Consider the following 18,899-nt stretch of genomic DNA (forward strand, 5'->3'; position numbering starts at 1 on the left):
CTGATGTCCCCAAGCAGTTCCTGATGTCCCCAGGTCATTCCTGATGTCCCCAAGCGGCTCCTGGTGTCCCCAGGTCATTCCTGATGTCCCCAAGCAGTTCCTGGTGTCCCCAGGGGTTCCCACACAGTATCCCCAGGTGGTTCCTGGTGTCCCCAAGCCATTCCTGGTGTCCCCAAGCCGTTCCTGGTGTCCCCAAGCCGTTCCTGGTGTCCCCAGTTGGTTCCTTGTGTACCCAAGCAGTTCCTGATGTCCCCAGGCCGTTCCTGATGTCCCCAGACCATTCTTGATGTCCCCAGGTGTTCCCACAGTGTCCCCAAGCAGTTCCTGATGTCCCCAAGCGGTTCCTGGTGTCCCCAGGTGGTTCCTGATGTCCCCAAACCGTTCCTGATGTCCCCAGGCCATTCCTGGTGTCCCCAGGCCGTTCCTGGTGTCCCCAAGGGGTTCCTGGTGTCCCACAGGTGTTCCCAGGGTGTCCCCAGTTGGTTCCTGATGTCCCCAAGCCGTTCCTGATGTCCCCAGGCCATTCCTGGTGTCCCCAAGCCGTTCCTGGTGTTCCCAAGCAGCTCCTGGTGTCCCCAGGCCGTTCCTACGGTGTCTCCAGGCTGTTCCTGGTGTCCCCAGACCATTCCTGGTGTCCCCAAGCAGTTCCTGGTGTCCCCATGTGTTCCCACGGTGTCTCCAGGTCATTCCTGGTGTCCCCAGGTGTTCCCACAGTGTCCCCAGGCCATTCCTGATGTCCCCAAGTGGTTCCTTGTGTCCCCAAGCGGTTCCCACACAGTATCCCCAGGTGGTTCCTGATGTCCCCAAGCAGCTCCTGATGTCCCCATGCAGTTCCTGATGTCCCCATGCAGTTCCTGATGTCCCCAGGTCATTCCTGGTGTTCCCAAGCGGTTCCTGGTGTCCCCAGGCTGTTCCCACGGTGTCCCCAGGCCATTCCTGATGTCCCCAAGCAGTTCCTGATGTCCCCAATGTCCCCAGGTGGTTCCTGGTATCCCCCGGCCATTCCTGATGTCCCCAAACCATTCCTGGTGTCCCCAAGCGGTTCCTGATGTCCCCAGGCTGTTCCCACGGTGTCCCCAGGCCATTCCTGATGTCCCCAGGCGGTTCCTGATGTCCCCAGGTCGTTCCCACGGTGTCTCCAGGCCATTCCTGATGTCCCCAGGTGGTTCCTTGTGTCCCCAAGCAGTTCCTGATGTCCCCAGGCCGTTCCTGATGTCCCCAGGTGTTCCCACAGTGTCCCCAAGCAGCTCCTGGTGTCCCCAGGCCGTTCCTGGTGTCCCCAAGCAGTTCCTAATGCCCCCAAGCAGCTCCTGGTGTCCCCAGACCATTCCTGATGTCCCCAAGCAATTCCTGGTGTCCCCAGGTGGTTCGTGATGTCCCCAAGCAGCTCCTGGTGTCCCCAAGCGGTTCCTGATGTCCCCAGGTGTTCCCACAGTGTCCCCAGACCATTCCTGATGTCCCCAAGCGGTTCCTGATGTCCCCAGGCCATTCCTGGTGTCCCCAAGCCGTTCCTGGTGTCCCCAAGCAATTCCTGATGTCCCCAGGCCATTCCTGGTGTCTCCAGGCGGTTCCTGATGTCCCCAAGCAGTTCCTGGTGTCCCCAGGGGTTCCCCTGATGTCCCCAGGCCATTCCTGGTGTCCCCAGGGGTTCCCCTGATGTCCCCAGGCCATTCCTGGTGTCCCCAGGCCATTCCTGGTGTCCCCAAGCGGCTCCTGGTGTCCCCAAGCAGTTCCTGGTGTCCCCAGGGGTTCCCACACAGTATCCCCAGGTGGTTCCTGGTGTCCCCAAGCAGCTCCTGATGTCCCCAGGTTATTCCTGGTGTCCCCAGGCCGTTCCTGGTGTCCCCAAGCAGTTCCTGATGTCCCCAGTTGGTTCCTTGTGTACCCAAGCAGTTCCTGATGTCCCCAGACCATTCTTGATGTCCCCAGGTGTTCCCACAGTGTCCCCAAGCAGTTCCTGATGTCCCCAAGCAGCTCCTGGTGTCCCCAAGTGGTTCCTGATGTCCCCACGTGTTTCCTGATGTCCCCAGTTGGTTCCTGGTGTCCCCAAGCAGTTCCTGATGTCCCCATGTGTTCCCACGGTGTCCCCAAGCCGTTCCTGGTGTCCCCAAGCAGCTCCTGGTGTCCCCAAGCGGTTCCTGATGCCCCCAGGTGTTCCCACAGTGTCCCCAGGTCATTCCTGATGTCCCCAAGCGATTCCTGATGTCCCCAGGCCACTCCTGATGTCCCCAAGCAGTTCCTGATGTCCCCATGTGTTCCCAGGGTGTCCCCAAGCGGTTCCTGGTGTCCCCAAGCAGCTCCTGGTGTCCCCAGGGGTTCCCAGGGTGTCCCCAGACCGTTCCTGATGTCCCCAGGCCATTCCTGGTGTCCCCAGGTGTTCCCACAGTGTCCCCAGGCAGTTTCTGATGTCCCCAGGCCGTTCCTGGTGTCCCCAAGTGTTCCCACGGTGTCCCCAGGCCGTTCCTGATGTCCCCAGGCCGTTCCTGGTGTCCCCAAGCAGTTCCTGATGTCCCCAGGTGTTCCCACGGTGTCCCCAGGCAGTTCCTGATATCCCCAGACCGTTCCTGATGTCCCCAAGCAGTTCCTGATGTCCCCAAGCAGTTCCTGATGTCCCCAAGCAGTTCCTGATGTCCCCAGGTGTTCCCAGGGTGTCCCCAAGTGGTTCCTGGTGTCCCCAAGCAGCTCCTGGTGTCCCCAGACCATTCTTGATGTCCCCAGGTGTTCCCACAGTGTCCCCAGCCCATTCCTGGTGTCCCCAAGCAGTTCCTGATGTCCCCAGGCCATTCCTGGTGTGCCCAGTTGGTTCCTGGTGTCCCCAGGCCATTCCTGGTGTCCCCAGGCCATTCCTGGTGTCCCCAGGGGTTCCCATGATGTCCCCAGGCAGTTCCTGATGTCCCCAGGTGGTTCCTGATGTCCCCAGGCCGTTCCTGGTGTCCCCAAGCCGTTCCTGATGTCCCCAGGCTGTTCCTGATGTCCCCAGGCCATTCCTGATGTCCCCAAGTGGTTCCTGATGTCCCCAGGCCGTTCCTGGTGTCCCCAGGGGTTCCCATGATGTCCCCAAGCGGGTCCTGGTGTCCCCAGGTGCTCCCAGGGTGTTCCCAAGCAGTTCCTGGTGTCCCCAGGCCATTCCTGATGTCCTCAAGCAGTTCTTGGTGTCCCCAGGGGTTCCTGGTGTCCCACAAGTGGAACAAGGGGGACACTGGGTACATGTGGGACAGGTGGGACAAGGGACAGGTGGCACACGTGGCACTGGTGGCATGGAGGATGCTGGGGACAGGTGTCACTTGTGTCACCACTGACTCCATGGTGACCCCATGGTGACACAGGTGGGACAGGGGACATGGGCTCAGGTGGCACCGGTGGCACGGAGGACACTGGGGACAGGTGGCACTGGTGTCACCACTGAGCTTGTGGTGGCCCTGTGGTGGCCCTGTAGTGACCCCGTGGTGACCCTGTGGTAGCCCTGTGGTGACAGAAGTGGCCCTGTGGTGGCCCTGTGGTGGCCCTGTGGTGACAGAGGTGACCCTGTGGTGGCCCTGTGGTGGCCCTGTGGTGGCCCTGTGGTGACCCTGTGGTGGCCCTGTGGTGACCCTGTGGTGGCCCTGTGGTGACAGAGGTGTCCCCGTTGTTTTGCAGCTCCTGCCATGGGTTTGGTGACCGTCCTGGTGGCCCTGGTGGCCTTGGTGGCCCTGGTCCTGCTGGTGGTGGCCCAGCGCCTCGGGCTCCTCTACCGCCTGCGCCACAAGGTCTGGGGACATGGGGACACATTGGGGACACTGGGGGGACACATTGGGGACACTGGGGGGACATTGGGGACACTGGGGACACATTGGGGACACTGGGGGCTGGGAGGACACTGGGGGGACACACTGGGGACTCTGGGGGGACACTGGGGACACTGGGGGGACACATTGGGGACACTGGGGGCTGGGAGGACACTGGGGACATGGGGACACATTGGGGACATTGGGGGGAGGTTGGAGATGTTGGGGACATTGGGGGACAACACTGGGGGCTGGGGGGACATTGGGGACATTGGGGGGACATTGGGGGCTGGGGGGAGGTTGGAGATGTTGGGGACATTGGGGACAATGTGGGCACACTGGGGACATTGGAGATGTTTGGGACATTGGGGATGAGGAGCTGGGGGGACCTTGGGGACTGGGAGGACACTGGGGACATTGAAGACACTGGGGGGACACTGGGGACCTTGGGGACTGGTGGGACACTGGGGACATTGGGGATGTTGGGGACACTGGGGACTGGGAGGACACTGGGAACACTGGAGACACTGGGGAATGGAGGACATTGGGGACATTGGGACACTGGGAGGACATTGGGGACATTGGGGAATGGGGACACTGGGGACGTTGGGGACATTGGGGGGACATTGGGGACAGGTGACGCCAGTGGGATGGAGGACACTGGGGACAGGTGTCACCGGTGGCACTGGTGGGACAGGGGGGACACTGGGGACAGGTGTCACTGGTGGCACTGGTGGGACAGGGGGGACACTGAGGACAGGTGTCACTGGTGGCATGGAGGACACTGAGCTCAGCTGTCACCGGTGTCACTGGTGTCCCCCCGTCCCCTTGTGTCCCCAGGTGGACACTGGTGGCATGGGGGACACTGAGGACAGGTGTCCCCGGTGTCCCCCCTGTCCTCTTGGTGTCCCCAGGTGGACACCGGTGCCATGGAGGACACTGAGCTCAGGTGTCACCGGTGGCACAGAGGACACTGAGTTCAGGTGTCACCAGTGGCATGGAGGACACTGAGTTCAGCTATCCCCGGTGTCCCCAGTGTCCCCCCGTCCCCTTGGTGTCCCCAGCTGTCACCAATGGCATGGAGGACACTGAGCTCAGCTGTCACTGGTGGCATGGGGGACGCTGAGCTCAGCTGTCCCAGTGTCCCCACAGTGTCCCCAGGTGGACACTGGTGGCATGGAGGACACTGATTCAGCTGTCACCGGTGTCACTGGTGTCCCCCCGTCCCCTTGTGTCCCCAGGTGGACACTGGTGGCATGGGGGACACTGAGGACAGGTGTCCCCGGTGTCCCCCCTGTCCTCTTGGTGTCCCCAGGTGGACACTGGTGCCATGGAGGACACTGAGCTCAGCTGTCACCAGTGGCACAGAGGACACTGAGTTCAGGTGTCACCAGTGGCATGGAGGACACTGAGTTCAGCTATCCCCGGTGTCCCCATGTGTCCCCAGGTGTCCCCAGTGCCATGGAGGACACTGATTCAGCTGTCCCCGGTGTCCCTGTGTCCCCGTGGTGTCCCCAGGTGTCACCGGTGCCATGGAGGACACTGAGTTCAGGTGTCACCGGTGCCATGGAGGACACTGATTCAGGTGTCCCCGGTGTCCCCATGTGTCCCCAGGTGTCACTGGTGCCATAGAGGACACTGATTCAGGTGTCCCCGGTGTCCCCATGTGTCCCCAGGTGTCACCGGTGCCATGGAGGACACTGATTCAGGTGTCACCGGTGGCACAGAGGACACTGAGTTCAGGTGTCACCAGTGCCATGGAGGACACTGAGCTCAGCTGTCCCTGTGTCCCCGGTGTCCCCTGTCCCCTTGTGTCCCCAGGTGGACACTGGTGCCATGGAGGACACTGAGCTCAGCTGTCACCGGTGGCATGGAGGACACTGATTCAGGTGTCCCCGGTGTCCCCATGTGTCCCCAGCTGTCACTGGTGACATGGAGGACACTGAGTTCAGGTGTCACCGGTGCCATGGAGGACACTGATTCAGGTGTCCCCATGTGTCCCCAGGTGGACCCGGCGAGTCCCCGGCACGGTGGCGAGCTGGTGGCCGAGGTGCTGCGGGCGCACGGCGTGCGCTTCCTGTTCACGCTGCCCGGGGGACACATCTCGCCCGTGCTGGTGGCCTGCGAGAAGATCGGCATCCGCGTGGTGGACACGCGCCACGAGGCCACCGCCGTCTTCGCCGCCGACGCCGTCTCGCGCGTCTCGGGTCAGCACCGGGCCCCGCTTGTCCCCAGCTGTCCCCATTTTGTCCCCATTTGTCCCCATTTGTCCCCATTTTGTCCCCACGGGATGGAGGTGGCCCCATGGCCAGCATCTCCAGAAGGTTTTGGGGTGTCCCATGGTGGTGGGATCATAGGTCACCTGAGAGGGTTCAAGGACTTTGGGGTGTCCAGGGTGGCATTTGTGCCCATTTGTCCCCATTTTGTCCCCATTTTGTCCCCAAGGGATGGAGGTGGCCCCATGGCCAACATCTGCAGAGGGTTTTGGGGTGTCCCATGTTGGTGGGGTCCTAGGTCACCTGAGAGGGTTCAAGGACTTTGGGGTGTCCAGGGTGGCATTTGTCCCCAGTTGTCCCCATTTGGTCCCCATTTGTCCCCAAGGGATGGAGGTAGCCCCATTTGTCCCCATTTGTCCCCAAGGGATGGAGGTGGCCCCATGGCCAACATCTCCAGAGCATCTTGGGGTGTCCCTCCTTGGTGGGTCTCGGGTGCCTTCAGAGGGTTCAAGGACTTTGGGGTGTCCAGGGTGGCGTTTGTCCCCAGTTGTCCCCGTTTGTCCCCAAGAGTTGAAGGTGGCACGGGGAGGTGGCCCCATGGCCAACATCTCCAGAGGGTTTTGGGGTGTCCCATGGTGATGGGTCTTGGGTGCCTTCAGAGGGTTCCAGGACTTTGGGGTGTCCAGGGTTGGCGTTTGTCCCCATTTTGTCCCCATTTTGTCCCCATTTGTCCCCATTTGTCCCCAAGGGATGGAGATGGCCCCGTGGCCAACATCTCCAGAGCGTTTTGGGCTGTCCCTCCTTGGTGGGTCTTGGGTGACTTCAGAGGGCTCCAAACTTTGGGGTGTCCAGGGTTGGATTTGTCCCCATTTTGTCCCCGTTTGTCCCCAAGAGTTGAAGGTGGCACAGGGAGGTGGCCCCATGGCCAACATCTCCAGAGGGTTTTGGGGTGTCCCATGGTGGTGGGGTCCTAGGTCAGCTGAGAGGGTTCAAGGACTTTGGGATGTCCAGGGTGGCATTTGTCCCCATTTGTCCCCATTTGTCCCCATTTTGTCCCCATTTTGTCCCCAAGGGATGGAGGTGGCCCCATGGCCGACATCTCCAGAGGGTTTTGTGGTGTCTCATGGTGGTGGGTCTTGGGTGACTTCAGAGGGTTCAAGCACTTTGGGGTGTCCAGGGTGGCGTTTGTCCCCATTTGTCCCCATTTTGTCCCCAAGGGATGGAGGTGGCCCCATGGCCAACATCTCCAGAGGGTTTTGTGGTGTCTCATGGTCCTAGGTCAGCTGAGAGGGTTCAAGGACTTTGGGGTGTCCAGGGTGGCATTTGTCCCCATTTGTCCCCTTTTGTCCCCATTTGTCCCCATTTTGTCCCCATTTGTCCCCATTTGTCCCCAAGGGATGGAGGTGGCCCCATGGCCAACATCTCCAGAGGGTTTTGGGGTGTCCCATGTTGGTGGGGTCCTAGGTCACCTGAGAGGGCTCCAAGACTTTGGGATGTCCAGGGTGGCATTTGTGCCCATTTGTCCCCGTTTGTCCCCATTTTGTCCCCATTTGTCCCCAAGGCGTGGAGGTGGCCCCATGGCCAACATCTCCAGAGGGTTTTGGGGTGTCCCACCCTGAGGCCGTCTGTCCATCTTGAGGCCACCTTGGCGCCATTTTAGAGCCACCTTGGTGCCACCTTGATGTCATCACGATGTCACCATGGTGTCATCTTGGCGCCATTTTAGAGCCACCTTGGTGCCACCTTGATGTCATCACGATGTCACCATGGTGTCATCTTGGCGCCATTTTGGCTCCACCTTGGTGCCATCTTGGTACCACCATGATGTCACCTTGGTGCCATCTTGATGTCATCTTGGTGCCATCACAATGTCACCATGGTGTCATCTTGGCGCCATTTTGGAGCCATCTTGGTACCACCATGATGTCACCTTGGTGCCACTTTGGCTCCACCTTGGCGCCATCTTGGTGCCACCATGATGTCACCTTGGTGCAATCTTGGGGCCATATTGGAGCCATCTTGATGTCACCTTGGTGCAACCTTGATGCCACCATGGTGCCACCACAATGTTACCTTGGCGCCATCTTGGTGCCATTTTTGTGCCACCTTGGACACATATTGATGCCACTTTGGCGTCATCTTGAAGCCACCTTGGTGCCACCTTGATGCCATCTTGCAGCCATCCTGAGGCCACCTTGGTGCCACCTTGAAGCCATATTGGTGCCATCTGGGTGCCACCATGGAGCCATCTTGGTGCCACCTTGATGCCACTTTGGTGTCACCTTGGCACCATCTTGAGGCCATATTGATGCCACCTTGTGCCACCATGGAGACATCTTGGTGCCACTTTGGCTCCACCTTGGTGCCATCTTGATGTCATCTTGGTGCCACCATGGAGCCAGTATGATGCCACCTTGGTGCTATCTTGAGGCCACCTTGGCGCCACCTTGAAGCCATCTTGAGGCCATGTTGGTGCCACCTTAGCACCATCTGTAGGCCACCTTGAAGCCACCTTGAGGCCATCTTGGTGCCACCTTGGCGCCATCTGTAGGCCACCTTGGCGCCACTATGGTGTCACCTTGCCACCACCTTGGTCCCACCATGATGTCACCTTGGTGCCACCTTGAAGCCACCTTGGTGCCACCTTGAAGCCATGTTGGTGCCACCTTAGCACCATCTGTAGGCCACCTTGGCCCCACCTTGGTGCCACATTGAAGCCACCTTGGCCCCACCTTGGTTCCACCTTGGCGCCACTTTGGTGCCACTATGGTGTCACCTTGCCACCACCTTGGTGCCACCATGGTGTCACCTTGCCACCACCTTGGTGCCACCATGGTGTCACCTTGCCGCCATCTTGAAGCCACCTTGGCGCCACCTTGGTGCCGTCTTGGTGCCACCGTGGAGCCGATACGATGCCCCCGTGGTGCCCCCGTGGTGTCCCCGTGGTGTCCCCGTGGTGCCCCCGTGGTGTCCCCGTGGTGCCACCCCGCGCTGTCCCCGCAGGCCGCATCGGCGTGGCGGCGGTGACGGCGGGTCCCGGTGTCACCAACGCGGTGACGGCCGTCAAGAACGCGCAGATGGCCGAGTCCCCGCTGCTGCTGCTGGGCGGCGCCGCCGCCTCCCTGCAGAAGGTGGGCACTGCCCCAGGATGTCCCGGCGCTGATCCCGAATTCCCGATGCCGATCCCGAATTCCCGGCGCCCAATCCCAAATTCCCGGCGCCCATTCCCAAATTTTCCATGCCCATTCCCGAATTCCCAACGCCCATTCCCAAATTTTCCATGCCCAATCCCGAATTCCTGACGCCCAATCCCAAATTTTCCATGCCCAATCCCGAATTCCCAACGCCCATTCCCGAATTCCCAATGCCCATTCCCGAATTCCCACTGCCAATCCTGAATTCCCGACACCCATTCCCAAATTCCCGACGCCCATTCCCAAATTCCTGACGCCAATCCTGAATTCCCGCTGCCAATCCCAAATTCCCAGCGCCCAATCCCGAATTTTCCATGCCCAATCCCGAATTCCTGACGCCCATTCCCGAATTCCCGACGCCCATTCCCAAATTCCCAGCGCCCATTCCCAAATTCCCGGTGCCCAATCCCGAGTTCCCGCTGCCAATCCCGAATTCCCGGCGCCCATTCCTGAATTCCCGATGCCCATTCCCGAATTCCCGCTGCCATTCCCAAATTCCCGCTGCCCATTCCCGAATTCCCGCTGCCCATTCCCGAATTCCCAATGCCCATTCCCAAATTCCCAGCGCCCATTCCTGAATTCCCGCTGCCAATCCCGAATTCCCGGCGCCCATTCCCGAATTCCCGGCGCCCATTCCTGAATTCCCGACGCCCATTCCCAAATTCCTGACGCCAATCCCGAATTCCTGATGCCCATTCCCAAATTTTCCACGCCCAATCCCGAATTCCTGATGCCCATTCCCGAATTCCCGACACCGATCCCGAATTCCCAACGCCCATTCTCGAATTCCCGGCGCCGCTCCCAAATTCCTGACGCCAATCCTGAATTCCCGCTGCCAATCCCGAATTCCCAGCGCCCATTCCCAAATTCCCACTGCCCATTCCCGAATTCCCGGCGCCCATTCCCGAATTCCCGACGCCCATTCCCAAATTCCTGACGCCAATCCCGAATTCCTGATGCCCATTCCCAAATTTTCCATGCCCAATCCCGAATTCCCGACGCCCATTCCCGAATTCCCGATGCCGATCCCAAATTCCCAGCGCCCATTCCCGAATTCCCAATGCCCATTCCCAAATTCCCGACGCCAATCCTGAATTCCCGCTGCCAATCCCGAATTCCCAGCGCCCATTCCCAAATTCCCACTGCCCATTCCCGAATTCCTGACGCCCATTCCTGAATTCCCATTGCCCATTACCAAATTTTCAATGCCCATTCCCGAATTTTTGATGCCGATCCCAAATTCCTGGTGCCATTTTGAAATTCCCAATGCCCGTTCCCAAATTCCCAAATTTTCAATGCCATTCCCAAATTCCTGATGCCATTCCCAAATTCTCGATGCCATTCCCAAATTCCCTTTCCCGTTCCCAAATTTCTGGTGCCGTTTTGGAATTCCCAGTGCCCGTTCCCAAATTCCCAAATTCCCAAATTTTCGATGTCATTCCCAAATTCCCTTTGCCCATTCCCAAGTTCTTGATGCCAATCCCAAATTTCCAATTCCATTTCCCAATTCCATTTCCCATTCCCAAATCCCTGATGCCATTTTGGAATTCCCAATGCCCATTCCCAAATTTTTGATGCCCATTCCCAAATTCCCTTTCCCATTCCCAAAATTTCGATGCCATTCCCAAATTCCTGGTGCCATTTTGGTCCCAAATTTTCAATGCCATTCCCGAATTCCTGGTGTCATTCCCAAATTCCCTTTGCCCGTTCCCAAGTTCTCGATGCCAATCCCAAATTCCCAATTCCATTTCCCAATTCCCTTTCCCGTTCCCAAATTTTTGATGCCATTCCCAGATTCCCAGTGCCATTTTGGAATTCCCGATGCCCATTCCCAAATTTTTGATGCTCAATCCCAAATTCCCACTTCCTTTCCTGAATTCCTGAATTCCCAAACTCCTGATGCCCATTCCTGAATTTTCAATGCCATTCCCAAATTTCCACAATTTTGATGCCATTCCCGAATCCCCGGTGCCATTTTGAAGTTCCTGATGCCCATTCCTGAATTTTCGATGCCATTCCCAAATTCCCTTTGCCCATTCCCGAATCCCCGGTGCCATTTTGGAATTCCTGATGCCCATTCCCAAATTCTTGGTGCCATTTTGGAATTTTCGATGCCCGTTCCGGAATTTTCGAGGCCATTTCCAAATTCCCAAGGCCATTCCCAAATACCCGAATTCCCAGATTTCCCAGAATTCCCAAATTCCCAGCATTCCCAGAATTCCCTCATTCCCGGGCCGTGGGGCTCTCCAGGACATCCCCGCAGCTGCCGCTGTTCCCGAATCCCCTTTGCCATTCCCAAATCCCAGAATTCCCAGATTCCCCAGAATTCCCGGTCCCCATTCCAAAATTCCTTGCGCCATTTTGGATTTCCCTTTGCCATTCCCAAATTTTCGATGCCACTCCCAAATTCCTGGTGCCATTTTGGAATTCTCAGTGCCATTCCCAAATTCCCGATGCCCATTCCCAAATTTTCGATGCCATTCTGGAATTCCCAATGCCATTCCCAAATTCCCAAATTCCCAAATTTTCGATGCCCATTCCCAAATCCCCGGTGCCATTTTGGAATTCCTGATGCCCATTCCCAAATTCTTGGTGCCATTTTGGAATTTTCAATGCCATTTCCAAATTCCCAAGGCCATTCCCAGATTTCCCAGAATCCCCAGAATTCCCAGAATTCCCAAATTCCCTCATTCCAGGGCCGTGGGGCTCTCCAGGACATCCTGCAGCTGCCGCTGTTCCCGAATCCCCTTTGCCATTCCCAAATCCCAGAATTCCCAGATTCCCCAGAATTCCCAAATTCCCGGTCCCAAATTCCCAAATTCCCGATTCCATTCTGAAATTCCTTGCGCCATTTTGGATTTCCCTTTGCCATTCCCAAATTTTCGATGCCATTCCCAAATTTCTGGTGCCGTTTTGGAATTCCCAGTGCCCGTTCCCAAATTACCAAATTCCCAAATTTTCGATGCCATTCCCAAATTCCCTTTGCCCATTCCCAAGTTCTTGATGCCAATCCCAAATTTCCAATTCCATTTCCCAATTCCATTTCCCATTCCCAAATCCCTGATGCCATTTTGGAATTCCCAATGCCCATTCCCAAATTCCCTTTCCCATTCCCAAAATTTCGATGCCGTTCACAAATTCCTGGTGCCATTTTGGTCCCAAATTTTCGGTGCCATTCCCAAATTCCCTTTGCCCATTCCCAAATTTTCGATGCCAATCCCAAATTCCTGGTGCCATTCCCAAATTCCCTTTCCCCTTCCCAAATTTTTGATGCCATTCCCAAATCCCTGATGCCATTTTGGAATTCCCAATGCCCATTCCCAAATTCCCAAACTCCTGGTGCCATTCCCGAATTCCTGATGCCCAATCCCAAATTTCCAATGCCAATCCCAAATTCCCTTTGCCCATTCCCCAGTTCCTGAATTCCTAAATTCCCCAGAATTCCCAAATTCTCTCATTCCAGAATTCCCAAAATTCCCAGAATTCCCTCGTTCCAGGGCCGTGGGGCTCTCCAGGACATCCCGCAGCTGCCGCTGTTCCTGAATCCCCTTTGCCATTCCCGAATACCCGAATTCCCAGAATTCCCACAATTCCCACAATTCCCAGATTCCCAGAATTCCCAGAATTCCCTCATTCCAGGGCCGCGGGGCTCTCCAGGACATCCCGCAGCTGCCGCTGTTCCGGACCCTGTGCAAATCCGCGCTCTCCGTGCGCGCCGTGCGCGACATCGTCCCCACCCTGCGCCGCGCCATCGCCACCGCCATGGAGGGCACACCTGGTGAGCAGGGAACGGAGATCCCAAAAATTCCCAAAAAATTCCCCAAAAATTCCCCAAAAATTGCCCAAAAATTCCCCAAATTTCCTTGGAATTGGGAATTTCCATCCCCACCCTGCGCCGCGCCATCGCCACCGCCATGGAGGGGACGCCCGGTGAGCAGGGAACAGAGATCCCTAAATTCCCAAAAAATTCCCCAAAAATTGCCCAAAAATTCCCAAAATATCCCTAAAATATCCCAAAAATCCCCACAATTCCCATGGTTCGGAATCGGGAATTTCCATTCCCCACCCTGCGCCATCGCCACCGCCATGGAGGGGACGCCCGGTGAGCAGGGAACGGAGATCCCAAAAATTCCCAAAAAATTCCCCAAAAATTGCCCAAAAATTCCCCAAAAATTCCCCAAATTTCCTTGGGATTGGGAATTTCCATCCCCACCCTGCGCCGCGCCATCGCCACCGCCATGGAGGGGACACCCGGTGAGCAGGGACCTGAATTCCCTAAATTCCCAAAAAATTCCCAAAATTCCCAAAAATATCCCAAAAATATCCCTAAAATATCCCAAAAATTCCCCAAAAATTCCCAAAATTTCCTTGGGATTGGGAATTTCCATCCCCACCCTGCGGCCACCGCCATGGAGGGGACGCCCGGTGAGCAGGGACCAGAGATCCCCAAAAATTCCCAAAAAATATCCCAAAAATATCCCAAAAATTCCCCAAAAAATCCCAAAAAATTCCCCAAAAATTCCCAAAAAATATCCCAAAATTCTCCAAAAATATCCCCAAAAATATCCCAAAAAATATCCCAAAATTCCCCAAAAATATCCCAAAAATATCCCAAAAATATCCCAAAAATATCCCAAAAATATCCCCAAAATTCCCCAAAATATTCCTAAAATATCCCAAAAATTCCCAAAAAAACCCCAAAAATTCCCCAAAATTCTCCAAAAAATTCCCCAAAAATCCCAAAAATTCCCTAAAAATATCCCAAAAATATCCCAAAAATATCCCAAAAATTCCCCAAAAATATCCCAAAAATATCCCCAAAAATTATCCCAAAAATTCCCAAAAATATCCCCAAAAAATATCCCAAAAAAATCCCCAAAATTCCCAAAAATATCCCAAAAATATCCCAAAAATTCCCCAAAAATATCCCAAAAAATATCCCAAAAATATCCCAAAAAATATCCCAAAAGTATCCCCAAAAATATCCCAAAAATATCCCAAAAATATCCCCAAAAATTATCCCAAAAATTATCCCAAAAATATCCCAAAAAATATCCCAAAAATTCCCAAAAAATTCCCCAAAAATTCCCAAAAATTCCCCAAAAATATCCCCAAAAAATTCCCCAAAAATATCCCAAAAATTCCCAAAAATATCCCCAAAAATATCCCAAAAAATATCCCCAAAAATTCCCCAAAAATTCCCCAAAAAATCCCCAAAAATTCCCAAAAAATATCCCAAAAATATCCCCAAAAATATCCCCAAAATTCCCCAAAAATATCCCAAAAATATCCCAAAACTACCCCAAAAAATCCCAAAAAATATCCCAAAAAATATCCCAAAAGTATCCCCAAAAATATCCCAAAAATTCCCAAAAAAATCCCCAAAAATTCCCAAAAAATATCCCAAAAATATCCCCAAAAATATCCCCAAAATTCCCCAAAAATTTCCCAAAAATTCCCAAAAATTCCCCAAAAATATCCCCAAAAATTCCCCAAAAATATCCCAAAAATTCCCCAAAAATTCCCAAAAATATCCCAAAAGTATCCCCAAAAATATCCCAAAAATTCCCAAAAAATATCCCAAAAATATCCCAAAAATTCCCCAAAAATTCCCCAAAAATCCCCAAAAATATCCCAAAAAATATCCCAAAATTCCCCAAAAAATCCCCAAAAATATCCCAAAAAATCCCCCAAAATTCCCAAAAAATATCCCAAAAATATCCCAAAAATTCCCAAAAATATCCCAAAAATTCCCAAAAATATCCCCAAAAATATCCCAAAAAATATCCCAAAAATTCCCAAAAATTCCCCAAAAATTCCCCAAAATATCCCCAAAAAATTCCCAAAAATATCCCAAAAAATTCCCAAAAAATATCCCAAAAATTCCCAAAATTATCCCAAAAATTCCCAAAACATCCCAAAAATTCCCCAAAAATTCCCAAAAAATATCCCAAAAATATCCCAAAAAATATCCCAAAAATATCCCCAAAATATCCCCAAAATGTCCCAAAAAATATCCCAAAAATTCCCCAAAATATCCCAAAAATTCCCAAAAATTCCCCAAAAAATATCCCAAAAAATATCCCAAAATTCCCCCAAAATCCCAAAATTCCCTTGGTTGGAATCCCAAAATTTTCTGGGATTTGGGATCCCAAAATTGGCCTCAAAATGAGAATTTGGGATGGGAGGAATCCCAAAATTTCCTTGAGATTTTTGGGGATTTTTGGGGATTTTTTGGGGATTTTGGGGATTTTTTTTTGGATTTTTGGGGATTTTTTTGGGGGGATTTTTTGGGGATTTTTTTGGATTTTTGGGGATTTTTTGGGGTCTTTCTGTGGGATTTGGGTTCTCAAACCCCTTGAAGGGATTTTGGGGTGATCCCCTGGATTTGGGATTTTTTGGGATTTTTTTTGGGATTTTTTTGGTTTATTTTAAGTGGATTTTTGGGGTTTTTTTGGTTTATTTTAAGTGGATTTTTGGGATTTTTTTGGTTTATTTTAAGTGGATTTTTGGGGTTTTTTTTGGTTTATTTTAAGTGGATTTTTGGGGTTTTTTTGGTTTATTTTAAGTGGATTTTGGGGTTTTTTTGGTTTATTTTAAGTGGATTTTTGGGGTTTTTTTCTTTATTTTAAGTGGATTTTTGGGGTTTTTTTCTTTATTTTAAGTGGATTTTTGGGATTTTTTTGGTTTATTTTAAGTGGATTTTTGGGATTTTTTTGGTTTATTTTAAGTGGATTTTTGGGGTTTTTTGGTTTATTTTAAGTGGATTTTTGGGGTTTTTTGGTTTATTTTAAGTGGATTTTTGGGTTTATTTTAAGTGGATTTTTGGGGTTTTTTTTCTTTATTTTAAGTGGATTTTTGGGGTTTTTTTGTTTATTTTAAGTGGATTTTTGGGGTTTTTTGGTTTATTTTGGAGGGGATTTTTGGGGTTTTTTGGGTCCTGCTGTGGGATTTGTTTTCTCAACTCCCTTGCAGGGGTTTTGGGTTTTCTATGGGGTTTTTTTGTGATTTTTTGTGATTTTTTTGTAGTTTTTTGGGGGTTTTTGTGGGTTTTTTTGTGGGTTTTTTTTGTGTTTTTTTGTGATTTTCTTGTGGGTTTTTTGTGATTTTTTGGGGTTTTTTGGGTGGTTTTTTTTTGTTTTGGGGCTCATTTTTTATTGGGGTTTTTTTTTTTTGGGTCCTGCTGTGGGATTTGTTTTCTCCCCCTCCTTGAAGGGAATTGGGGTTTTCTATGGGGTTTTTTTGTGGGTGTTTTGGGTGATTTTTTGTGAATTTTTGTGGGGTTTTGGGTGATTTTTTGGGGTTTTTTTGTGGTTTTTTTGTGTTTTTTTGTGGGGTTTTGGGTGATTTTTTGGGGTTTTTTGGGTGATTTTTTTTGGGTTTTTTTTGTCTTTGGGGTCCTGCTGTGGGGTTTGTTCTCTCCCCCTCCTTGAAGGGATTTTGGGGTTTTCTATGGGGTTTTTTTGTGGGTGTTTTGGGTGGTTTTTTGTGATTTTTTCTGGTTTTTTGGGTGATTTTTTTGGGGTTTTTTTTGTCTTTGGGGTCCTGCTGTGGGATTTGTTCTCTCCCCCCCGTGCAGGGGTTTTGGGTTTTCTGAGGAGGTTTTTTTTGTGGGTTTTTGGGGGGTTTTTTTGTGGTTTTTTTGGGTTTTGTTTGCGGTTTTTTGTGGGTTTTTTGGGGTTTTTTTTTGGGTTTTTTTTGTGGTTTTTTTTGTGATTTTTTGTGGGTTTGTTTGTGGTTTTTTGGGTGATTTTTTTTGATTTTCGGGGCTCGTTTTTTATTGGGTTTTTTTTTTTGGGTCCTGCTGTGGGATTTGGGTTCTCAAACCCCTTGAAGGGATTTTGGGGTGATCCCCTGGATTTGGGATTTTTTTGGGGTTCTTTGGTTTATTTTGGAGGGGATTTTTGGGGTTTCTTTTCTTTATTTTAAGTGGATTTTTGGGGTTTCTTTTCTTTATTTTGAAGTGGATTTTGGGGCTTTCTTTTGTTGATTTTGGAGGGGATTTTTGGGGTTTTTTTTGTTATTTTGGAGGGGATTTTTGGGGTTTTTTGGGTCCTGCTGTGGGATTTGGGTTCTCAACTCCCTTGAAGGAATTTGGGGTTTCTATGGGGTTTTTTTGGGGTTTTTTGGGGATTTTTTGGTGGTTTTTTTTGGGTTTTGTTTGTGGGGTTTTTTTGTGATTTTTTTGTGGGTTTTTGTGGTTTTTTGGGTGTTTTTTTCTGGTTTTCGGGGCTCATTTTTTATTGGTTTTTTGGTTTTTTTTTGGGTCCTGCTGTGGGATTTGTTTTCTCCCCCTCCTTGAAGGGATTTTGGGGTTTTCTATGGGGTTTGTTTGTGGGTGTTTTGGGTGGTTTTTCTTGATTTTTTGTGGTTTTTTGGGTGATTTTTTTGGGTTTTTTTGTGGGTTTTTTGTGTTTTTTTGTGGGGTTTTGGGTGATTTTTTGGGGTTTTTTGGGTGATTTTTTTGGGTTTTTTTTTGTCTTTGGGGTCCTGCTGTGGGGTTTGTTCTCTCCCCCCCTCACAGGGGTTTTTGGGGTGCCCCTGATGGATTTGGGGCCTTTCTGGGCTGTCCCCAGGCCCCGTGTTCGTGGAGCTGCCCATTGATGTCCTTTACCCCTTCCACGTGGTCCAGAGGGAGCTGGGGGGCTCCAAACCCGCCCGGGGGCTGCGGGGGAAACTCGTCCAGTGGTGAGAAAAGAACCCCAAAAACCACCCTAAAAATACCCTAAAAATACCCTAAAAACACCCCAAAAACCACCTGAAAATAACCCCAAAAACCACCCTAAAAATACCCCAAAAACACCCTAAAAACACCCCAAAAACCACCTGAAAATAACCCCAAAAACCACCCTAAAAATACCCCAAAAACACCCTGAAAACAGCCCCAAACCACCTGAAAATAACCCCAAAAAACACCCTGAAAACACCCTAAAAAAACCCCTGAAAATAACCCCAAAAAACACCCTAAAATACCCCAAAACCAGCCCCAAAACAACCCCAAATGACCCCAAAAACCACCTGAAAATATCCCCAAAAAATCCTAAAATAACCCCAAAAAACACCCAAAAAACACCCTAAAAACAGCCCCAAAACAACCCCAAAACCCACCTGAAAATAACCCCAAAAAACACCCTAAAAATACCCCAAAACCAGCCCCAAAACAACCCCAAATGACCCCAAAACCCACCTGAAAATAACCCCAAAAAATCCCAAAATAACCCCAAAAATACCCCAAAAAATAACCCCAAAAACCACCTGAAAATAACCCCAAAACAACCCCAAAAGACCCCAAAAACCACCTGAAAAAAAAGCCCTAAAAACACCCTAAAAACACCCTGAAAACACCCTAAAAACCACCTGAAAATAACCCCAAAAATCCCAAAAACCACACCAAAATAACCCCCCAAAAATCCCAAAACAACCCCAAAAATACCCCAAAAAATAACCCCAAAAACCACCCCAAAATCAACCCCAAACAACCCCAAATCCCCCCAAAAAACACCTGAAAATAACCCCAAAACCACCCTAAAAACAACCCCAAAACAACCCCAAATGACCCCAAAAACCACCTGAAAATAACCCCAAAAAACACCCTAAAAAAACCCTGAAAACCATCCCAAAACCACCCTAAAAATACCCCCAAACGACCCCAAATCCCCCCCAAACCACCTGAAAATAACCCCAAAAAACACCCTGGAAACACCCTGAAAACAGCCCCAAACGAC

At 51.6% G+C, this 18,899-nt stretch overlaps 1 protein-coding gene across 1 annotated transcript in view; it reads left to right on the forward strand.

Moving 5' to 3' along the window:
* HACL2 (2-hydroxyacyl-CoA lyase 2) overlaps positions 1-18,899 on the forward strand; it is a 42,636-nt gene that overhangs the window by 2,555 nt on the left and 21,182 nt on the right. The window contains 5 exon segments of the mRNA XM_077192308.1: positions 3,637-3,746; positions 5,770-5,971; positions 8,984-9,111; positions 12,814-12,952; positions 17,751-17,862. Coding sequence (XP_077048423.1) covers positions 3,645-3,746; positions 5,770-5,971; positions 8,984-9,111; positions 12,814-12,952; positions 17,751-17,862 — 683 coding nt within the window. The 5' untranslated portion in view covers positions 3,637-3,644.

Source organism: Agelaius phoeniceus, chromosome 32 (assembly GCF_051311805.1).
Source record: "Agelaius phoeniceus isolate bAgePho1 chromosome 32, bAgePho1.hap1, whole genome shotgun sequence".
Lineage (NCBI taxonomy): Eukaryota > Metazoa > Chordata > Aves > Passeriformes > Icteridae > Agelaius > Agelaius phoeniceus.